The sequence below is a fragment of the Hyperoodon ampullatus genome (assembly GCF_949752795.1).
Source record: "Hyperoodon ampullatus genome assembly, chromosome: 9".
NCBI classification, from domain to species: domain Eukaryota; kingdom Metazoa; phylum Chordata; class Mammalia; order Artiodactyla; family Ziphiidae; genus Hyperoodon; species Hyperoodon ampullatus.
In genome coordinates this window covers 81,319,798-81,335,577 of record NC_136922.1, presented here as the reverse complement: position 1 = coordinate 81,335,577, position 15,780 = coordinate 81,319,798, and the positions used below count along the sequence as shown (strand labels likewise).

The following is a 15,780-nucleotide window of genomic DNA, read 5'->3' as shown; positions in this document are numbered from 1 at the left end:
CAAGCAACTAAAAGAAATAGAGACTGACAGTTACTATTAGAAGTAAATTGGAAAATTAGCTGGTTGATGCTATTAGGACATAAGGAGTAAAGAAACTCAAAAAAAAAAAAAAAAAAAAAACTAATAGAATTGGTTTTACTTCTGAGAATAGACCTAGTTTGAACTCTGTTCATCTTCGGTGTATGTGACTTCTGTGCCCTAGTGTATAACTGGAGTTTAGCATATTTTGTGAAAATTGATGGATCTAGCAACCAACTATCTCATAAATTTGACAGAGGTACTGAGTGAATGAATCAAGTATTTACCGTGTATGTCAGTGTACAGAGATACTGGGCCAAAAAAAAAATCCATGATACTGCCCCTGCCTGCTAATAATTTGTTTCCCCACTAGTGAGATAAAACTTATACATGTATGAAAATTAACAATAAAGATACTTAAGAAATATATTAAAATATATAATAATCAGGTATATAATGAAGTATTAAATTAGAGATGAGTGGTACATGGCAAAATTCCAGTGGTGCAAAAGGACTTGGAAGAGATCAGTGGATGATGTCATGGAAGATATGGAATGAAAGTTAAGCATTGAAAATTAAGCAAACCAGGGAAAAACAGAAAAAAGGGGAGAAGAAATTCAAAGAAGGAGATAGGGGTATAGGCAAAAAGCACAGCTTTTTGTTATTAGCGGGGAGATTTGTATTTTCTGACGCTTTGACACAAGTATCTTCTATAAAGGGAGAATTCTTTGCTTAACAGGCTTAATTATTCTTTTCAGCTTTAAGGAGATGGCACAGTGTGGCAAAACCGCAACAGCCAAACAAAAAGCTTGTAATGAGGTTATTAAACAAGAATACCAAAAACTTGGACCAATAAGGTAAGTTACGTACACACACACACACACACACACACACGAGCAAGCAAACACACAGAGAGATGCTGCTTATACTGCAAGTATTTGTTTAAAGGCAAATATGTGCACAATTAGTGTATTTATTACACTTGATAAGGGCCCTGAATGTTCTAACCTTTGTGAATATAGCTCAACATGATAAAATATATACCTTGTCTAACTAAAACTTACCAGGTGGAAGGACAAGAAGCTGAAAGGCCCACAGAGGAGTAAAGCCCCTTTCTAACTGCAGATTCTCTTAAATACTTGATACATCAGGTTTTTACAGTGCTTAGTGTTCTGCTAAGACTACTTCTGACAATAGTTCAGGGAGTTTCTACAAATGTCCTGACTGAGAAAAATAAATGAAAGGATTGGAATTTTCCCACAGGTATCAAGAAATTGTGACCTTAGTCCTCTTCATTGTAATGGCCCTGCTATGGTTCACCCGAGATCCTGGGTTTGTGTCTGGTTGGTCCGTGCTTTTTTCAGAGTAAGCATTACATGTTATGTTTGTCAGCCCTTCCTGTTTTATACTCAGCTTTTCTCCTAAGTGGTTCCTATAACTCTGAAAAACTGTATAAGATTTTTTTAATTCTTATCTTTTCAGGAAAAAAAAAAGATAAGGAGTGAATTCTAGGGTAAGGCAGCAAACAAGGTAACCAAACTACCCTGTAACTAAAGATAAGTCTCCTTCAGACAAGGCTATTTTCATCTTTACAAAATTAGAAATATGATTTGCAGGAAAGCCATGTTTTAAAATGGTCAGGAGTATAGACCTTGGAGCCACATTGCTTGGGTTCCATTCCTGGCTCTTCCACTTACTTTGGGCAAGTCACTTACCTCTCAGTTTTTCCATCTGTAAAATGGCGCTAATTAGAATAGTGCTGCGCTTCTCCCCACAGGAAGTGCAGTATAAATGTTTATTATGTGAACTCAATGCCACTCAATGCTTCTTAGTAACCTGATATGAATTCATATTCTGTGATTTTTGCTGGCTTAATTTTTTTATTTCTATGGAGGGTTATTTATTTGGTTCATATTTTGTCTTTTCCTCTATTGATGTCCATTTTTGTATTAGTTCACTATACATCCATCCCTGCCCCTATTTTATAAATAAGGAATTCCTGAGTAAGCAATAAGACTGAGTTTACAAACTGATGTTAGAAGCTGGGTCAGAGTTAATTTTATCTCTCAGTGTCTAATATCCCAGCAGACATTGCTGAGTCATGTGAAGTGAGGGGGAAGATTGTAGCATAATTTTCTAAATTAAGGACCATCCTACATGTCAATATAAATACTCTGGTTTTGAGATTCACATTCCCAAATCTGTCTTTCACTGAAGTCCTCTGGATCCAAATTCAGCAGATCTCTGATTTGAACTTCCTGTCTCACATCCCCCAGCAAAAATCCATGTAGTGGGGGTAGAAACCAAAAACATTTGAGTCAGATCTATTCTGCCCACATGGAATGAAGAAATTCTTGCATCAGAGCCTTCTGCTTATGTAGGCATTGCCAACACTTTTTTAAAGCTGCCAAGTCGGCGTCCCAATTCCTAGTGAGCACACAAGTGCAGCAATGCAGTGTGGTACATGTTTCAAAGGATCAGCTGCAGCTTTATAAACTTTTTATTTCCATTAGGACAAAAACGTTTCATCTCAAGAAGTCAAAACAAAAGGCAGTATCCAATCATTCAAAGCAAGCTATTCAAAGCAAACTATTATTTAATAGTTTGATTCGAACTTCATAGTTTTGGAATAGGACCTAGACCAACAGAAAAAATAATTCTTCCTCCTTTTAAAAATCCCACTCCTATCATTCTAGAGAGGGAGAGTCTTCTCTAAACACCAGTATGTAAAAACCAAATGAAATCAGACAATGGGTAATAAAAACCAGGCAGAAATCCCAATAGGAAATTCAATATAATCAGATTTCTACTCCTTATGGGAGGAAAATGTAATTCAGATTTTTTTTTTTGGTAGCAGGAAAACAAGGCGTACTTGCTTTGGGGAGGTGCTCATGATATCTAGAATTCTGAGAGAAAACAATAAGAAAAGAAACAAAGCTTTGAAAGAGGAAGGGATTTGAAGATATACATCTAACTGGCAATTAGATGTATAAATTGCCAAGGCAAATAAAATTTGCATAAGCTTAATATTTTGTAATACTGAGACCACCTTAGTTTATAATAAACCAAAATAAAATAAGCTAATAATAAATAAAATGATAGTAGTTTAAAAAGTCTTTTAAAAAGCAGTTATTTCTGTATTTATGGCTTGATTTTATTTAAAGTATATATTCTGTAGAATACATTTGTAATGTAGAGGTTTTAGGCATTTAGTTTCTAAAGATAGAATGATAAATCTAGATTTATAGCTACCACCTCATGTTTTCATTCCATCTGTTTGAGCCTGGAAGGAATTCAATATGTCTTTTCACATAAAGCAAAATCAGATTACATGGTGCCTGACCTAATTTGGCAAAAATTCAACCAAAATTATAACTGAAATAAGAGAAATAAGGAACAATAAAATAATAAATATGGGTTAAGTTTGTTGAATAAATTACACCAAGGCAGCTTTTTACTCCACAATGAAATAAAGAAAATCTGTATTTGGGGAAAACAGACTGCTTTATAAAATTGTCAGATTGAATAAAATAATGCATTTCCTTGATTATGTAAATTGTTCAAATAAATTACAGGAATAAAGAGCCTCTATACTATGTATGCATTGCTGAGTTACAAGGTAGCAAAATAATTTTTAGGGTGTACATACTTCTTTTCAGACTACGAAGATTCAGTAGTTAATATGCTAACTTTTAAACTGACTTCCAATTATTTATGCCTGTTTCATTCATATCTGGTCTCCAGGTACTTCTTAACTGTTGGGGCTTCTGGGAACCTGTTTTACTTGCTGGAATGGCCTGGTGATTCTAAGACCCCATCTGTTCCTGAATAACTCTTAATTTGTTCAGTGATCATTTATGAATACCTCAAAGCCATTCTAATAATTAATATCCTTGATTGAGTTTCACAGGGTGCAAAGCGTTAAATGGGTGATTTCATTTGTATGATATGGCCAGGGCCTATAAACACAGAAGCAGATGTTATATCTTAGAAAAACAGATCAATTCCTTTTCACAATTTACAGAAGAGTTTTAAAGGACACTCAAAACATCCATGCTGTGCCACAATTCAATAGTAGCCTTTTATAAATCAGTTATACAGGATTTGGCCTATTGTTTCAACCTCAATGCTTTGCCAATAAAATTAAAGAAATAATTCAAAGAAGTTATTTACCAGATCTGTCAGCTTTACCTAAAAGTGAACTCTTGGCCTAGTATATCAACATACGTATACATGGTTTTGAAAATAAGGAGATATATATGAAAACAATGGGAATGTGATCTGAGATTTTCAGTCCCACTAAGTTACATATTTAGTTGGGAATTATAGATTTTAGAGCAGATTATCCAGAATAAATTACCAATACCACCACTTCTACGTGTATGCTATCAGTGTAATCAGCTGGTGCTTAGTTCATACAAATTCTTGATGGCATTTTTTAATGCACACACATGTCTTTTTTTCAGGTACCCCGGTTTTGCTACAGATTCAACTGTTGCCTTACTTGTAGGACTCCTGTTCTTTCTTATCCCAGCTAAGAGATTGACCAAAACTATACCTACAGGAGAAACTGGTTGAGTATTATTTATAATTCTGAATGAATTTGACAGAAGAGCAAAAATACAAAATTCCCTTGGTTTCAGTTAACATGTACAACAGAAGGAATGGACATGGACACAGCCCCTGGCTTACATCTCCTGTTTATACACTGCAACCCCTATTCAGACAGCACACATCCTCTCCTTATACGAAGGATTATCTTACTTTGCAGAAGCTAGAAGTAGATTTCCTTATGCACCATGGTTATTTAGGATTCTGCTATGGGTGATACTATTTGGTCTGCCATGTACCCACTTCCCTGGTCATAATCGGAATTAATCTTACTATTGGCAAACACAGGAAAAAGAACTTGGAAGTCATACTTCAAGATGAGTCCTTGGTAATAAATACTGAGGATCTAAGAAGGTGAGGAGTTTCAAGGGAAGGAGTATTTACAACCTCATAAGTAGCCTTGGAGAAAATGCAAATCAACCCCACACTTAGCCATAACGTAGTGTCACAGTTGAAAGAAGCCACATTCAGTGGAAGCATTCATTGTCTTTATAACACATAGACAAGAAAGTGTGTGTGTTTATGTGCATATACCCATCCTGTCCCCAACACACACACACTTCTTAAACATAGGATCCATCCATGCCTGTGCTTTACACTAGCACAGCATACTTTGGGTAGTCAGATTCATATGTTGTCAATATGAGAAAATGGTTTAAAATTGTTTGGAAATGGCCTAGCAGAGTTGTAGGTTTTTGTTGGTTTTTCATTCATCCTTTATTTATTTTTATTTTATTTTATTTTTTATTTATCTGGTGGGATGGAACTGGGAGTCATGCAGTTGGGTTGGCCCACCTGCCTCCTTGAGTCAGAATAGATAAATGACTAATGGGTCACATTTCCAGGACATGATATATGTAAACAGTATAGTGTAGAAATACATGCCTTTTGTTCTTCACTTGAGACTAGAATATCTCAAATGTGTTATAAGGAGGTGTTGTAATATACAGCAATGATTCCTGTGAGACCCTGAGGACTCTGACCATTGCAGTCAAAGCCCTAAGGCCTTGCAGTGGCAAGTGCTATGCTTGGCTTAACTCCTCTGCCTCCCACATCTGAGTCCCCTTCTCAGAAAGAGCCTTGCCCTACCCGCCATCCTCTCCCTTCTCATTCTTCAGCTCCTCTTCTCCCTGATAAACTCATTCACACTAGGTTTTTAAATGCCAAATAAGACATAAAATATTCAGTTTTAGATGAGAGGTACATTCAGAGATGTTTGCATTTTGACAGGATATATGGCTTTAATTCGAGCAGGAAATAGCAAAATTTCCATCAACAGTGAGGGTAGGTTTGGTTTAGGTTTGGGATAAGGAGACAGGAAGGGGACTTATTAGTAACGTTAAAACCTCACCATGTAAAAGCTTGACTGTTACACACAAATGTTACATGGGCATAATGTGTTCGTGGATGATGTTATTTCTAAGCAAATCAGTGGAGCTATCAGGACCCAAATAACAAGAGAAATCCTTATGATTATTGCTTTATGAGCATTTTAAGGGTCTCATGAATAATACATAAATTCTAAAATCTGAACTTCGAATTATTTTAAACAGAAATTCTGGTGAATCTATCATGACCCTCCTCATGATTTGAAAAAACAATAAAAGATTCAAATAGATATGAATGAATAATAATTATAATGTTCCACTGATGCTGTTGAACCAATGGTGTATTACAGACATTTCACATAGCAAAGGACAGTATAGCCCAATGCACTTGTGACTCATAGTAGGCAAAGATGTTAGTGGAATGAATGAATAAATGAATGAATGAATAGTATTATATATGACAGTGTTATTTATCTAAATTTATTCTATAATAAAATAGAAAGGATTTTTACAAGTTATGGATTTTTTTTTAATAGTATAATGTTCTACCTAGGCCAGGTGGAAATTATCCAAAGTCCAGATCAAGTTTCCTGTCTAAGAACAATACAAGAATATTAAAAACTTCTTGTGAGATGGCTATTTAGGATAATAAGCAATGTCATATTGTCATATTTTAAGCAATGTGTAACTGTAGGACTTTTGTTTTTCAGTTGCTTTTGATTACTCTCCACTGATTACTTGGAAAGAATTCCAGTCATTCATGCCCTGGGATATAGCCATTCTTGTTGGTGGAGGGTTTGCCTTGGCAGATGGCTGTGAGGTAATACTGTGTCTAAGATAGTTAGCAATTAACTAGACTGTTCAAAAGAAGAACGCAAAGACAGTCAAGCTTTTGGAATGCTCGACTTCATCCTTTCATTGTAATGATGCAGATTTCAGTAGCCATGCAGTAACTGTACCACACAGATGAGGTAAGTTCAGAGTTCAAGAATTTTTATAAGCAGAAAACATCATTGTTTATGATGTCCCAGCATATCAAAAGAAAAAAAGAAAATTAGAATTCTTAATCCATGAAATAATATTAGAAGACCAGCTTAGTAAGAAAAATATCTTATAGAATTTCACATAGCCATGTTTAATATTGTATTATGTCTAATTGTAGGAAGAAACAAAACCACCATGAGAAATAAAGTTGGCTATTTCTTTGGCCTGTCATCTACGCAGTTGATATAAAGTAGAAGTCTGGGGAAGCCTTTGTCCCTTGAAATTGCCCTGGTCATTATAGGGTTGCTAGAAGAAAAGTATCTTCTCCAAAAATTCCATGAAAATCCTCTCCTCTTTAACTAATTATTTGGGACTTAGTAGCCTTCTGTGAAACACTCAAAACTCATGGACATTCCATTTCCTCATTCAGTCATCAAAGTAAAAACGATGGTGAGAGAGATAATGTCAAGCCCTTCAGTTTCTGAAAAGTTATATTTTTATACTTTTCAAGACAAATAACTATCTGTTCTGTTCTATTCTTGACAAGCTAAGGGAAGACTGGTTTTTACTTCTGACTTTATTGTCAGTTCTTCTGTATGATATTTGGATACTGAGTTTTCAGCAATTTAGTAATAGGTGAAAGTCTTAGAAATTGTCTCAGTTCTGAGTGCCCCTTACAATGTCATTTTCGGTCTAGATTTGGCTTGCCTCATAGACTGTTCAAATATAAATGACAGAAATAGAAGACAAATACACTTTTCTACTAGCTCAGTAGTAACGAGATCAGGTTTCTCAGAATAAATAACTTCTATTCCTATGTCTGCTAATTTGAATTGTGAGGAAATCAGAATCAGCAATTCTAGCATTGACGTGAATTTGTTCATTTCTCCTTCCCAGAATATCTGTCACTCAAAGTGGTTTTAAAAGCACTGGCCAGACCCTAGAATAGCAAAATCGAAGGAAATGAAAAGGTGTGGACTTAGTCTGATGCACTAGGCTCTCTCACTGGAAGAATGAGGGAAACCATGGAGGGACTCTGCGGTGAAAATCCTAGTACAAAGAATCAGGTTTCCGTGGGATACCCCAAATCACCCTATTTCTGAGTGGTCAGCTCGAAGCCATGAGATTCAAAAATACAGCTGTGGACAACTATTCCACTAGAAACTGGTTTTACAAAGATTTGGAGACAGTTACTTTTTTAAAATTTTGTTCCAAACTAATTAGTTTGGCAAATGCCTCGAACTAGATAACCTTTCTAGTCGGGAACTGTGAGATTGCAGCTCCTAAAGCATTCACCTCACTGCTATTTCCTCTCTCTTAAATGCCCCTTGATTTTGGTTCAACATGATTGAACTCTCACGAACTGATAGTCACCTTCAAAATCTTATCAGTGAACAACTCCTCCTCTCCCATTTTCACACATACCTCAAAATTTTTCTATTAAGTTAAATATGGAGGACTTAACACTTTGACTCAGGTCTCCACTAAAATGGAAATAGCACAACAAAAAAGTATCAATCTCTAAAGGCAAAGAATAAATGGCAGGAAAAATAACATACAAGAGATACTGATAAAATTTATAAGATAGAAGAAGATATATGAGGGATCAATGACTTTGTAAAGAAGTAGAAAAAGATTCAATCTACGGCCTGCAAAAAAAAAAAAAAAAAAAAGAGCCAAAAAGAAACAAACATGCATCCATAAGATTCTGGAAGGGTTTAGGAATTGGAAGCAGCAGATTAACTGAAAGCTAGAGGAAAAACCAGCACTAAAAATGGAAGATTGTTTAAAAAATGTGTAAGGAGGTATGAGCCTCCAGACACTCCCTCCAGCCCTGAACAGAGAGACAACTGCCCTCTCTCCTCCCTGGTAGAAAATTTAGATTTACTCTGTAAAAAAATCGAATCATTGAGACACTGGCTTACAGTTCAGTCACCTATAGTAACGTCTTCCTCTCAACAATCTTCATTTAGACACAAAGAGCTTCCAATCGTGATTTTATTGCCTCCCTTTTAAACATAAATAGGTAGTCCAGGATCACCAGACAGTTGGGAAAGCCTCTGATACAACAACCAGTAACAAAAAATAAGCAAAAAGAGAAAGAATACCAAAAAGACAAGGAAAATGTACAAAGTAAAAGAAAACTTTCAAATTTTTTCATTGATGCTTCAAAGAGATATCAGAAACATTGAAGTCACAAAAGTAAAACAGAACGTAATTTTTTTTTTTTTGGAAAAATTCTGTGAACATAGGCTATTTTATTTCCACAGGGGATGCATTGGAAACTATTTTTAAAATTTAATTTAATTTAATTTTTTTATACAGAGGGTTCTTATTAGTTATCTGTTTTATGCATATTGGTGTATATATGTCAATCCCAATCTCCCTATTCATCCCACCACCACCACCCCCCAACCAGAATGTAATTTTTTTTTTTAACGGACTAGACAGAAAATAAAAAAGAGCCACTGAAAATAAGAAATAGAACAACAGGAATTTTTAAATTCAGTAGCAGGGTTAGAAATTGAAGTTTGAACTTATCCCAGAAAATAGAACAAAAAGATGAAGAGAAAATAATATTATTAAAAAACAATAAGAAAATCGGAGTATCAATCCAACAGCTATCAATAATAGCTTCAGAAAGAGAAGGGGAAAAAAAGAAGAAAGAAAATAGAAATAGAAGGCCACTTCCAAAAAATAACACAAGAAATTTCACGGAACCAAGGACTTAGAGATTCTGGACAGAGCTACTGAGAACCCAGTACCAAACCACCTCATGTAGGATTTTGATATGATCTCAGTGGCTTCCAGAGACGAGGGACAATATGTGGTGTAATCTTTTCCAGCTGTATCTAATCAGATGTAGATAAAATCCATTCTTAAAATATATTTAAAGATGAATTTGTGCCAATGTGATTTAAATGGTAAATAGTCTTTTTCCATCTAAAAAACAAAACCCAGGGAATTCCCTGGTGGTCCAGTGGTTGGGACTCTGAGCTTCCACTGCAGGGGGCATGGGTTCCATCCCTGGTCAGGGAACTAAGATCCCACATGCCTCGCGGTGTGGCCAAAAAAATAATAATAATAAAAATAAAAAAATAAAAAATAAAAACCCAAAACAAACAAAAAAGTAAGTCAGAACTGCAAATAATATACATAATATCTGGCTATCACATCTGGCGATGTTTTTGTCAACTTCTGATCTGAGGGTATACTGCTTGTAATTAGAGCATTTCTGATGTCCATCCTACTTTGTCATGAGCATACAGATTCACACATGCAGCAGCTCACTGAAATCTCACAAATGGAGGATTTCCCCTTCCATCTGACTATTAATTTGACTGTGTCAAATTTTTCTGTATTATGTACAATGCATCCAAGATCAGAACATTATCCGGCTTTTAAAGAACCCAACTGGAAGCCACAGGAAGTGGAGCAATAATTATTTGGAGTGGTAATTTTTTCAGGTCTAGAATTCTACAAAAGCTAAATATCAAAGCAATGTGAAAAGAAAAGAAAGAGGTTTTCAGACATGCAGAGACTAAAAAAATTTACTTCCCATGCACCAATCAACAGGAAGCTACAGAAGATGTGGCCCTGTGGCCCACCAACACAAAGAAGTTAACAAGAAAGGATTCCCACATCAGAGAGAGGTGAAGGGAATCCATAGTATGCTAGTGAAGAGAAGTCTCTTTATAACAGTAAAGTAGATCTAAAGAGCAACTAGTCCCAATGGAGCAGGAGAAGGGAATACTACAAAACTGACACCTCCATTAGGGAAAATGAAAAAGGACAATTACCTGAAATTTGTGTCTACCTGTGAGGAGTTTTCCATTTTTACTGGAGAAGTAGTGATAGATACTTAGAAAACTAAGCAAACAAAAGAATAGGGAAATTATTTCCTGGAAAAACAAACAAACAAAAAGTAAAACAAAAAAGTGAAAGCAATCACAGTACACTAAGTGGCTCAGTTGTGAACGATATCCATATAATCATAATGGCAAACTTTAAATATTGATTTAATTAAAAATGTTGACATATGAGTGTAAGGGAATGGAGGGTGGGGACAGGAAATATATGTATGGTGGAAGGTGTTAGAAAGCTGAATTCTATGTATGGTGGAAGGTGTTAGATAGCTGAATTCTTATGCACGTATTAGGAAATCAGTAAATAATGTCTACATTTGAAAATTTAGAAATATGAAAAAGTAGAATTTTGTAAAATAGCTATCAACACATAAACATGGTTATAAATAGCTAATATGGATGAAAGTTGTTGCCTCTGGGGAACACAAATGTGGACAGCGGTAGACCAGAAAGGCTGCTCTTCTCTTAAAGCCCTATAGTACTACATGGCTTGTTATACCCACAGATATTAATCAGACATAATTAAAATTTAATTGAAAAGATGTGGGAAGACAATTCAAACTTCCTAAAGTTTGGTATATTAAATGTTGGTATATTAAAATGAGAATAATTGAGAACTTTTCCATGTCAAACCCACCTAGATCTAACAAACCACAGAAAAACATGAAAGATTAAAATTATACTTTAGAAACTGAGTTCTTAGATCAAATAATGCTTTTTAATATATTTAAATGTCTGATTAAATGACTTATTAATGAATACTAAATATCACAAATTTGTTTTTTTAGGAGTCAGGACTATCTGAATGGATAGGAAATAAATTATCTCCTCTAGGTTCATTACCAGTTTGGCTAATAATTCTGATATCTTCTTTGCTTGTCACATCTCTGACAGAGGTAGCCAGCAATCCAGCTACCATTACCCTCCTTCTTCCAATACTATCTCCATTGGTGAGTATCTCATTTATCCTATTTACAATATTCATTGAAAGAATAGTGTTCTACTTTGTGCGTTCTCATATTGCAGTGTGGAATCATTTGGGTCCTGAAATGGTCCCCCTGTAGGTAACTTATAGAGTCGTCCTTATTTGCATTCATGCTTTCTTAGGAGACCTCAACTCAGGAGAACTCTTTTCTTCCATGTTCAAGCAGCATGATCTTTTTTTTTTTTTTTTTTTTTTTTTTTTTTTTTTTTTTGCGTTACATGGGCTTCTCACTGTTGTGGCCTCTCCCGTTGCGGAGCACAGGCTCCGGACGCGCAGGCTCAACGGCCATGGCTCACGGGCCCAGCCGCTCCGCGGCATGTGGGATCTTCCCAGACCGGGGCACGAACCCGCGTCCCCTGCATCGGCAGGCGGACTCTCAACCACTGCGCCACCAGGGAAGCCCAAGCAGCATGATCTTAAGTGAACCCTCTACCTTCTTTCTGCCCATATTTTTCATTTGCAGATAAATGGAAGGGTCAGCCCAGATCCTCTCCAGCTCTAGAAGACTTTGGGATTCAGTGCTTCCTGGCAACTTTAGTATTTAGATCTCTAACACTGATACTTCTCCCTCCAGAAGATGTCTTGAATTTTTGAGAAGTGCTTCATATAAGTGATTTGCAAGGGAACAAAAAGCTATGTTTACACTTCAGGCTTCAAGCTTAAATGTCTCAGATGCAGTTCTCTACGGCCCAGGGAAGAATTTAAAAAGATAAGTAAGAAGCAGATTTGCAAGGAGAGAGAGGGAAAGACTGTCTCTCTTCCTCTCCATCACTAGCTGGCAATTACAAGAAACACCTTCAAATAAAATGTTTTTCTTATTGGGACAGATGAGTTTGGTGAAAGGAAAGCACTTTGGATGAAGAAGGATTGCCCTTCTGGAACTGTTCTGCTACCAGCTCAAGGGGCAGATGTTGGCATTCTTGAGCTGCTTCAAATTAGAAAAGAAATGTAGGCAGGTTATGTTGGTAAAATACAATTTTGGGTTTTTTCTGTTTTTTATTTCTCAACATGGAGCAGTTAAAAAATCATGTGATAAATTAAGAATAGTAGGAACTCTTCTGTGATGATCCCTAAGAAAATTTTAAATTACATATGTCACAGAGGTAGTAAAGTTAATGGAATGATGAGAAGCTTTAGAGCCAGAGGGACCTGAGAACTATGTAAGCTCTACTGCTTGCCACCTATGTGTTTGGATCAGTTACTTTAACGTTTATGGACTTCAGTTTCTTCATCTGCTATTTGGGACTACAGTTATGATCTTTTAAAGTCATAGTGAAATTTAAATTATATATATAAATATACGCATTATTATGTTATACATTATATATATGTTAAATTTTACATATATCTTATATATATTATATATATAACATACATATATATATATATACACTTAGCACAGTACTTAGCACTAGATCAGTAATAAACAGCTGCTGTTTTAATTTTGTTTCTGGAATAAATGATACTTTATTTTCTAAATGAACTGAGCTATAATGCTTAAATGGACGCCAATCACCATATAAACAATGATAAGAGGAAGATACGTTTTCTAAAAAGTATTCTAGTTATAACTGCATTTATATATACATAATTTTATGTCTTTATATTTCAATCTGCTTCTGGGAAAGTTTATTATAATAATTTTGCTCATTTTGATGCCTATCTCAAAATTTTACTTAGACTCCTTTTTATCTTTTCCAACAGGCTGAAGCCATTCAAGTCAACCCTCTTTATATTTTGTTACCTTCTACTCTGTGTACTTCATTTGCATTCCTCCTACCAGTAGCAAATCCACCCAATGCTATTGTCTTTTCATATGGCCATCTAAAAGTTACTGACATGGTGAGTGAGCTGAAAGAATGCTGTCAAGACCAATAGACATTATTTTGTGATATCTTGGGTTGTCTATCCTTTTATACGCTAGTCAACTGCTAGGAAATGCATAGCCTGAGTACTGCTTCTGAAGGTGAGCGCATGACTGGCCATAGAATTGTTTTTAAGAGTGATACTGGCCATAGAACTGTTTTTAAGAGTGACAACCAGAAGCAAACATGCCATTAATATTTACAGTCACAAATACAGAGATATTGAATGCATCAGTAATATGCTGGCAGAGGAAGAGAGCAAAGAATATGCTCAACACAAAGGCTTAAGCTTACATGTCAAGATCAGGACCCAACTTGACCTAGGCAAAAGTGTTAATGAAATTCAGCAATCAAGCACTGTGGTTTACTATCATGAATATTTACAAAACTGACATTTGCTCTGAATAAGATGTTGGGCTCAGTGCTTGACTGATGAAAAGTCACCTTTCTTGTTCTGATTCTAATAGTGGCACCTGAAATAAAACGAAATGAAATGAAATGAAATTAGCACAAGCAAGCAATAAGAGAAAATTTAAGTGACAAAACGTGCACATTTTGCCAATTACAAAAGTAGTGGCAGAGAAGGACTAGCTTGAGAATATCCTGCTCTTCTCTCAATCTTGATCACCAGCTTCCAAAACAAACCAAGCAAGACTATAACTAAAGGCAATTCAGTGAGTTTGCTGTGAAAATGCAGTTCCAAGTTAAGCCCCAGGTTCTTTTCTTCCAGACAGACTGCTGTCCCTAAACCCCTGTAATGTAAGAATTCTGGAAATGCCTCTATGCAGAAGTCGTATAATCTCCTTTGGGTAAAGAAAATGAGCATAATATACAATATAAACAGTGTGCTAGGTATGTGAATGTTAAAAAAAAAAAACACGTTTCTAAAATAAATGAGAGGCTTGGATGGACAGAACAGGAGGCCTCTATAATGTTTCTTTTGCCTTGGGGCTCCATGTTTTAACACAGAGAATGCAGAGATAAGCAAGCTTTCTCTGTAAAGAGCCAGAGAGTCAATATTTGAGACTCTGTGGGCTATATGGTCTCTGTCACAACTACTGAATCATGAAAGCAGCAAACAACAACATGTAAACAAATGGGCAGGATTGTGGTCCCGCAAAACTTTATTTACAAAAACAGTTTATGGGCAGTAGTTTGCCAACCTCTGTCTTAATAGCTAGAAAGCAATTTGAGAATGTTTAGTGCCACCAGAATAATGACGTCAGACCTAGAAAAATGGGAACTCTAAGAACGATGAATAGAAGAGGTATTAAATCTCAATAAGAGAATCCTGAAGGCTAAACTAAAAATAATATGGAGTTAATATGAAGGATTCAGTTTTCATATAGTGACCTGAACCTTATTTTCACTGAAATACGCAACCGCAAAACTCAAATCCTGATTTGACGTGAAATGGCAGATTTTTAAAGGGATTTTTCTCTAATCAGAATGACTTCAGTATATTCCTAAGAGGAACCTCTCTGAGACTCTCAACCTAAATGGCATTTAGTTGGGAATAGATTCTTTTTTGACATGAATGGAAGGACCCCTTGTCTTATGAAACCAATCATTGATACTAATCATTTAGGATGCATGTAAATCTGACATATGCCTTCTTCAACAGTATTCCAATTCTCCCATAGGTTGTTTTGGGGTTTTTTTGTTTGTTTGTTTTTGAGACTGACATTCATGCTCTTTCGTATTCAAGGTTAAAGCTGGACTTGGCGTTAATATTGTGGGTGTTGCTGTGGTGATGCTTGGCATGTTTACCTGGATTGTACCCATGTTTGACCTCCACACTTACCCTTCCTGGGCTCCTGCAGTTAGTAATGAGACCATGCCATGACAAGCATGAATGCTGTGACTATCCTGTGGTGGGTTTTGGGAACCACTAAGAATTCACTACAAAATTTGGCTCTAGAAAACTGATGACACTTAAATTAGCCCTGGTGTAGCTGCTGTAAAACACCCCAAACCTGCTTTGAGATGCAACCAAGACCATCTATGTGCCTTCATGAAGAAGCCTTCAGTTGAGATTTTGCTCATGGACCATATGCATCCTGCTTCATCATAAGAATAATTTATAACTTGACCTTCAAGAGATTAGGTCATTTGCTTCATCT

At 35.8% G+C, this 15,780-nt stretch overlaps 1 protein-coding gene across 1 annotated transcript in view; it reads left to right on the top strand.

The window, feature by feature from the left end:
- SLC13A1 (solute carrier family 13 member 1) overlaps positions 1-15,503 on the top strand; it is a gene marked incomplete at both ends in the record, with an annotated part of 75,585 nt that extends 60,082 nt beyond the window's left edge. Inside the window, 7 exons of the mRNA XM_079711961.1 lie at positions 777-875; positions 1,282-1,383; positions 4,485-4,591; positions 6,668-6,777; positions 11,596-11,757; positions 13,497-13,634; positions 15,366-15,503. Coding sequence (XP_079568087.1) covers positions 777-875; positions 1,282-1,383; positions 4,485-4,591; positions 6,668-6,777; positions 11,596-11,757; positions 13,497-13,634; positions 15,366-15,503 — 856 coding nt within the window. The remainder of the gene's footprint in view (positions 1-776; positions 876-1,281; positions 1,384-4,484; positions 4,592-6,667; positions 6,778-11,595; positions 11,758-13,496; positions 13,635-15,365) is intronic.
- Positions 15,504-15,780: the final 277 nt, after the last annotated feature.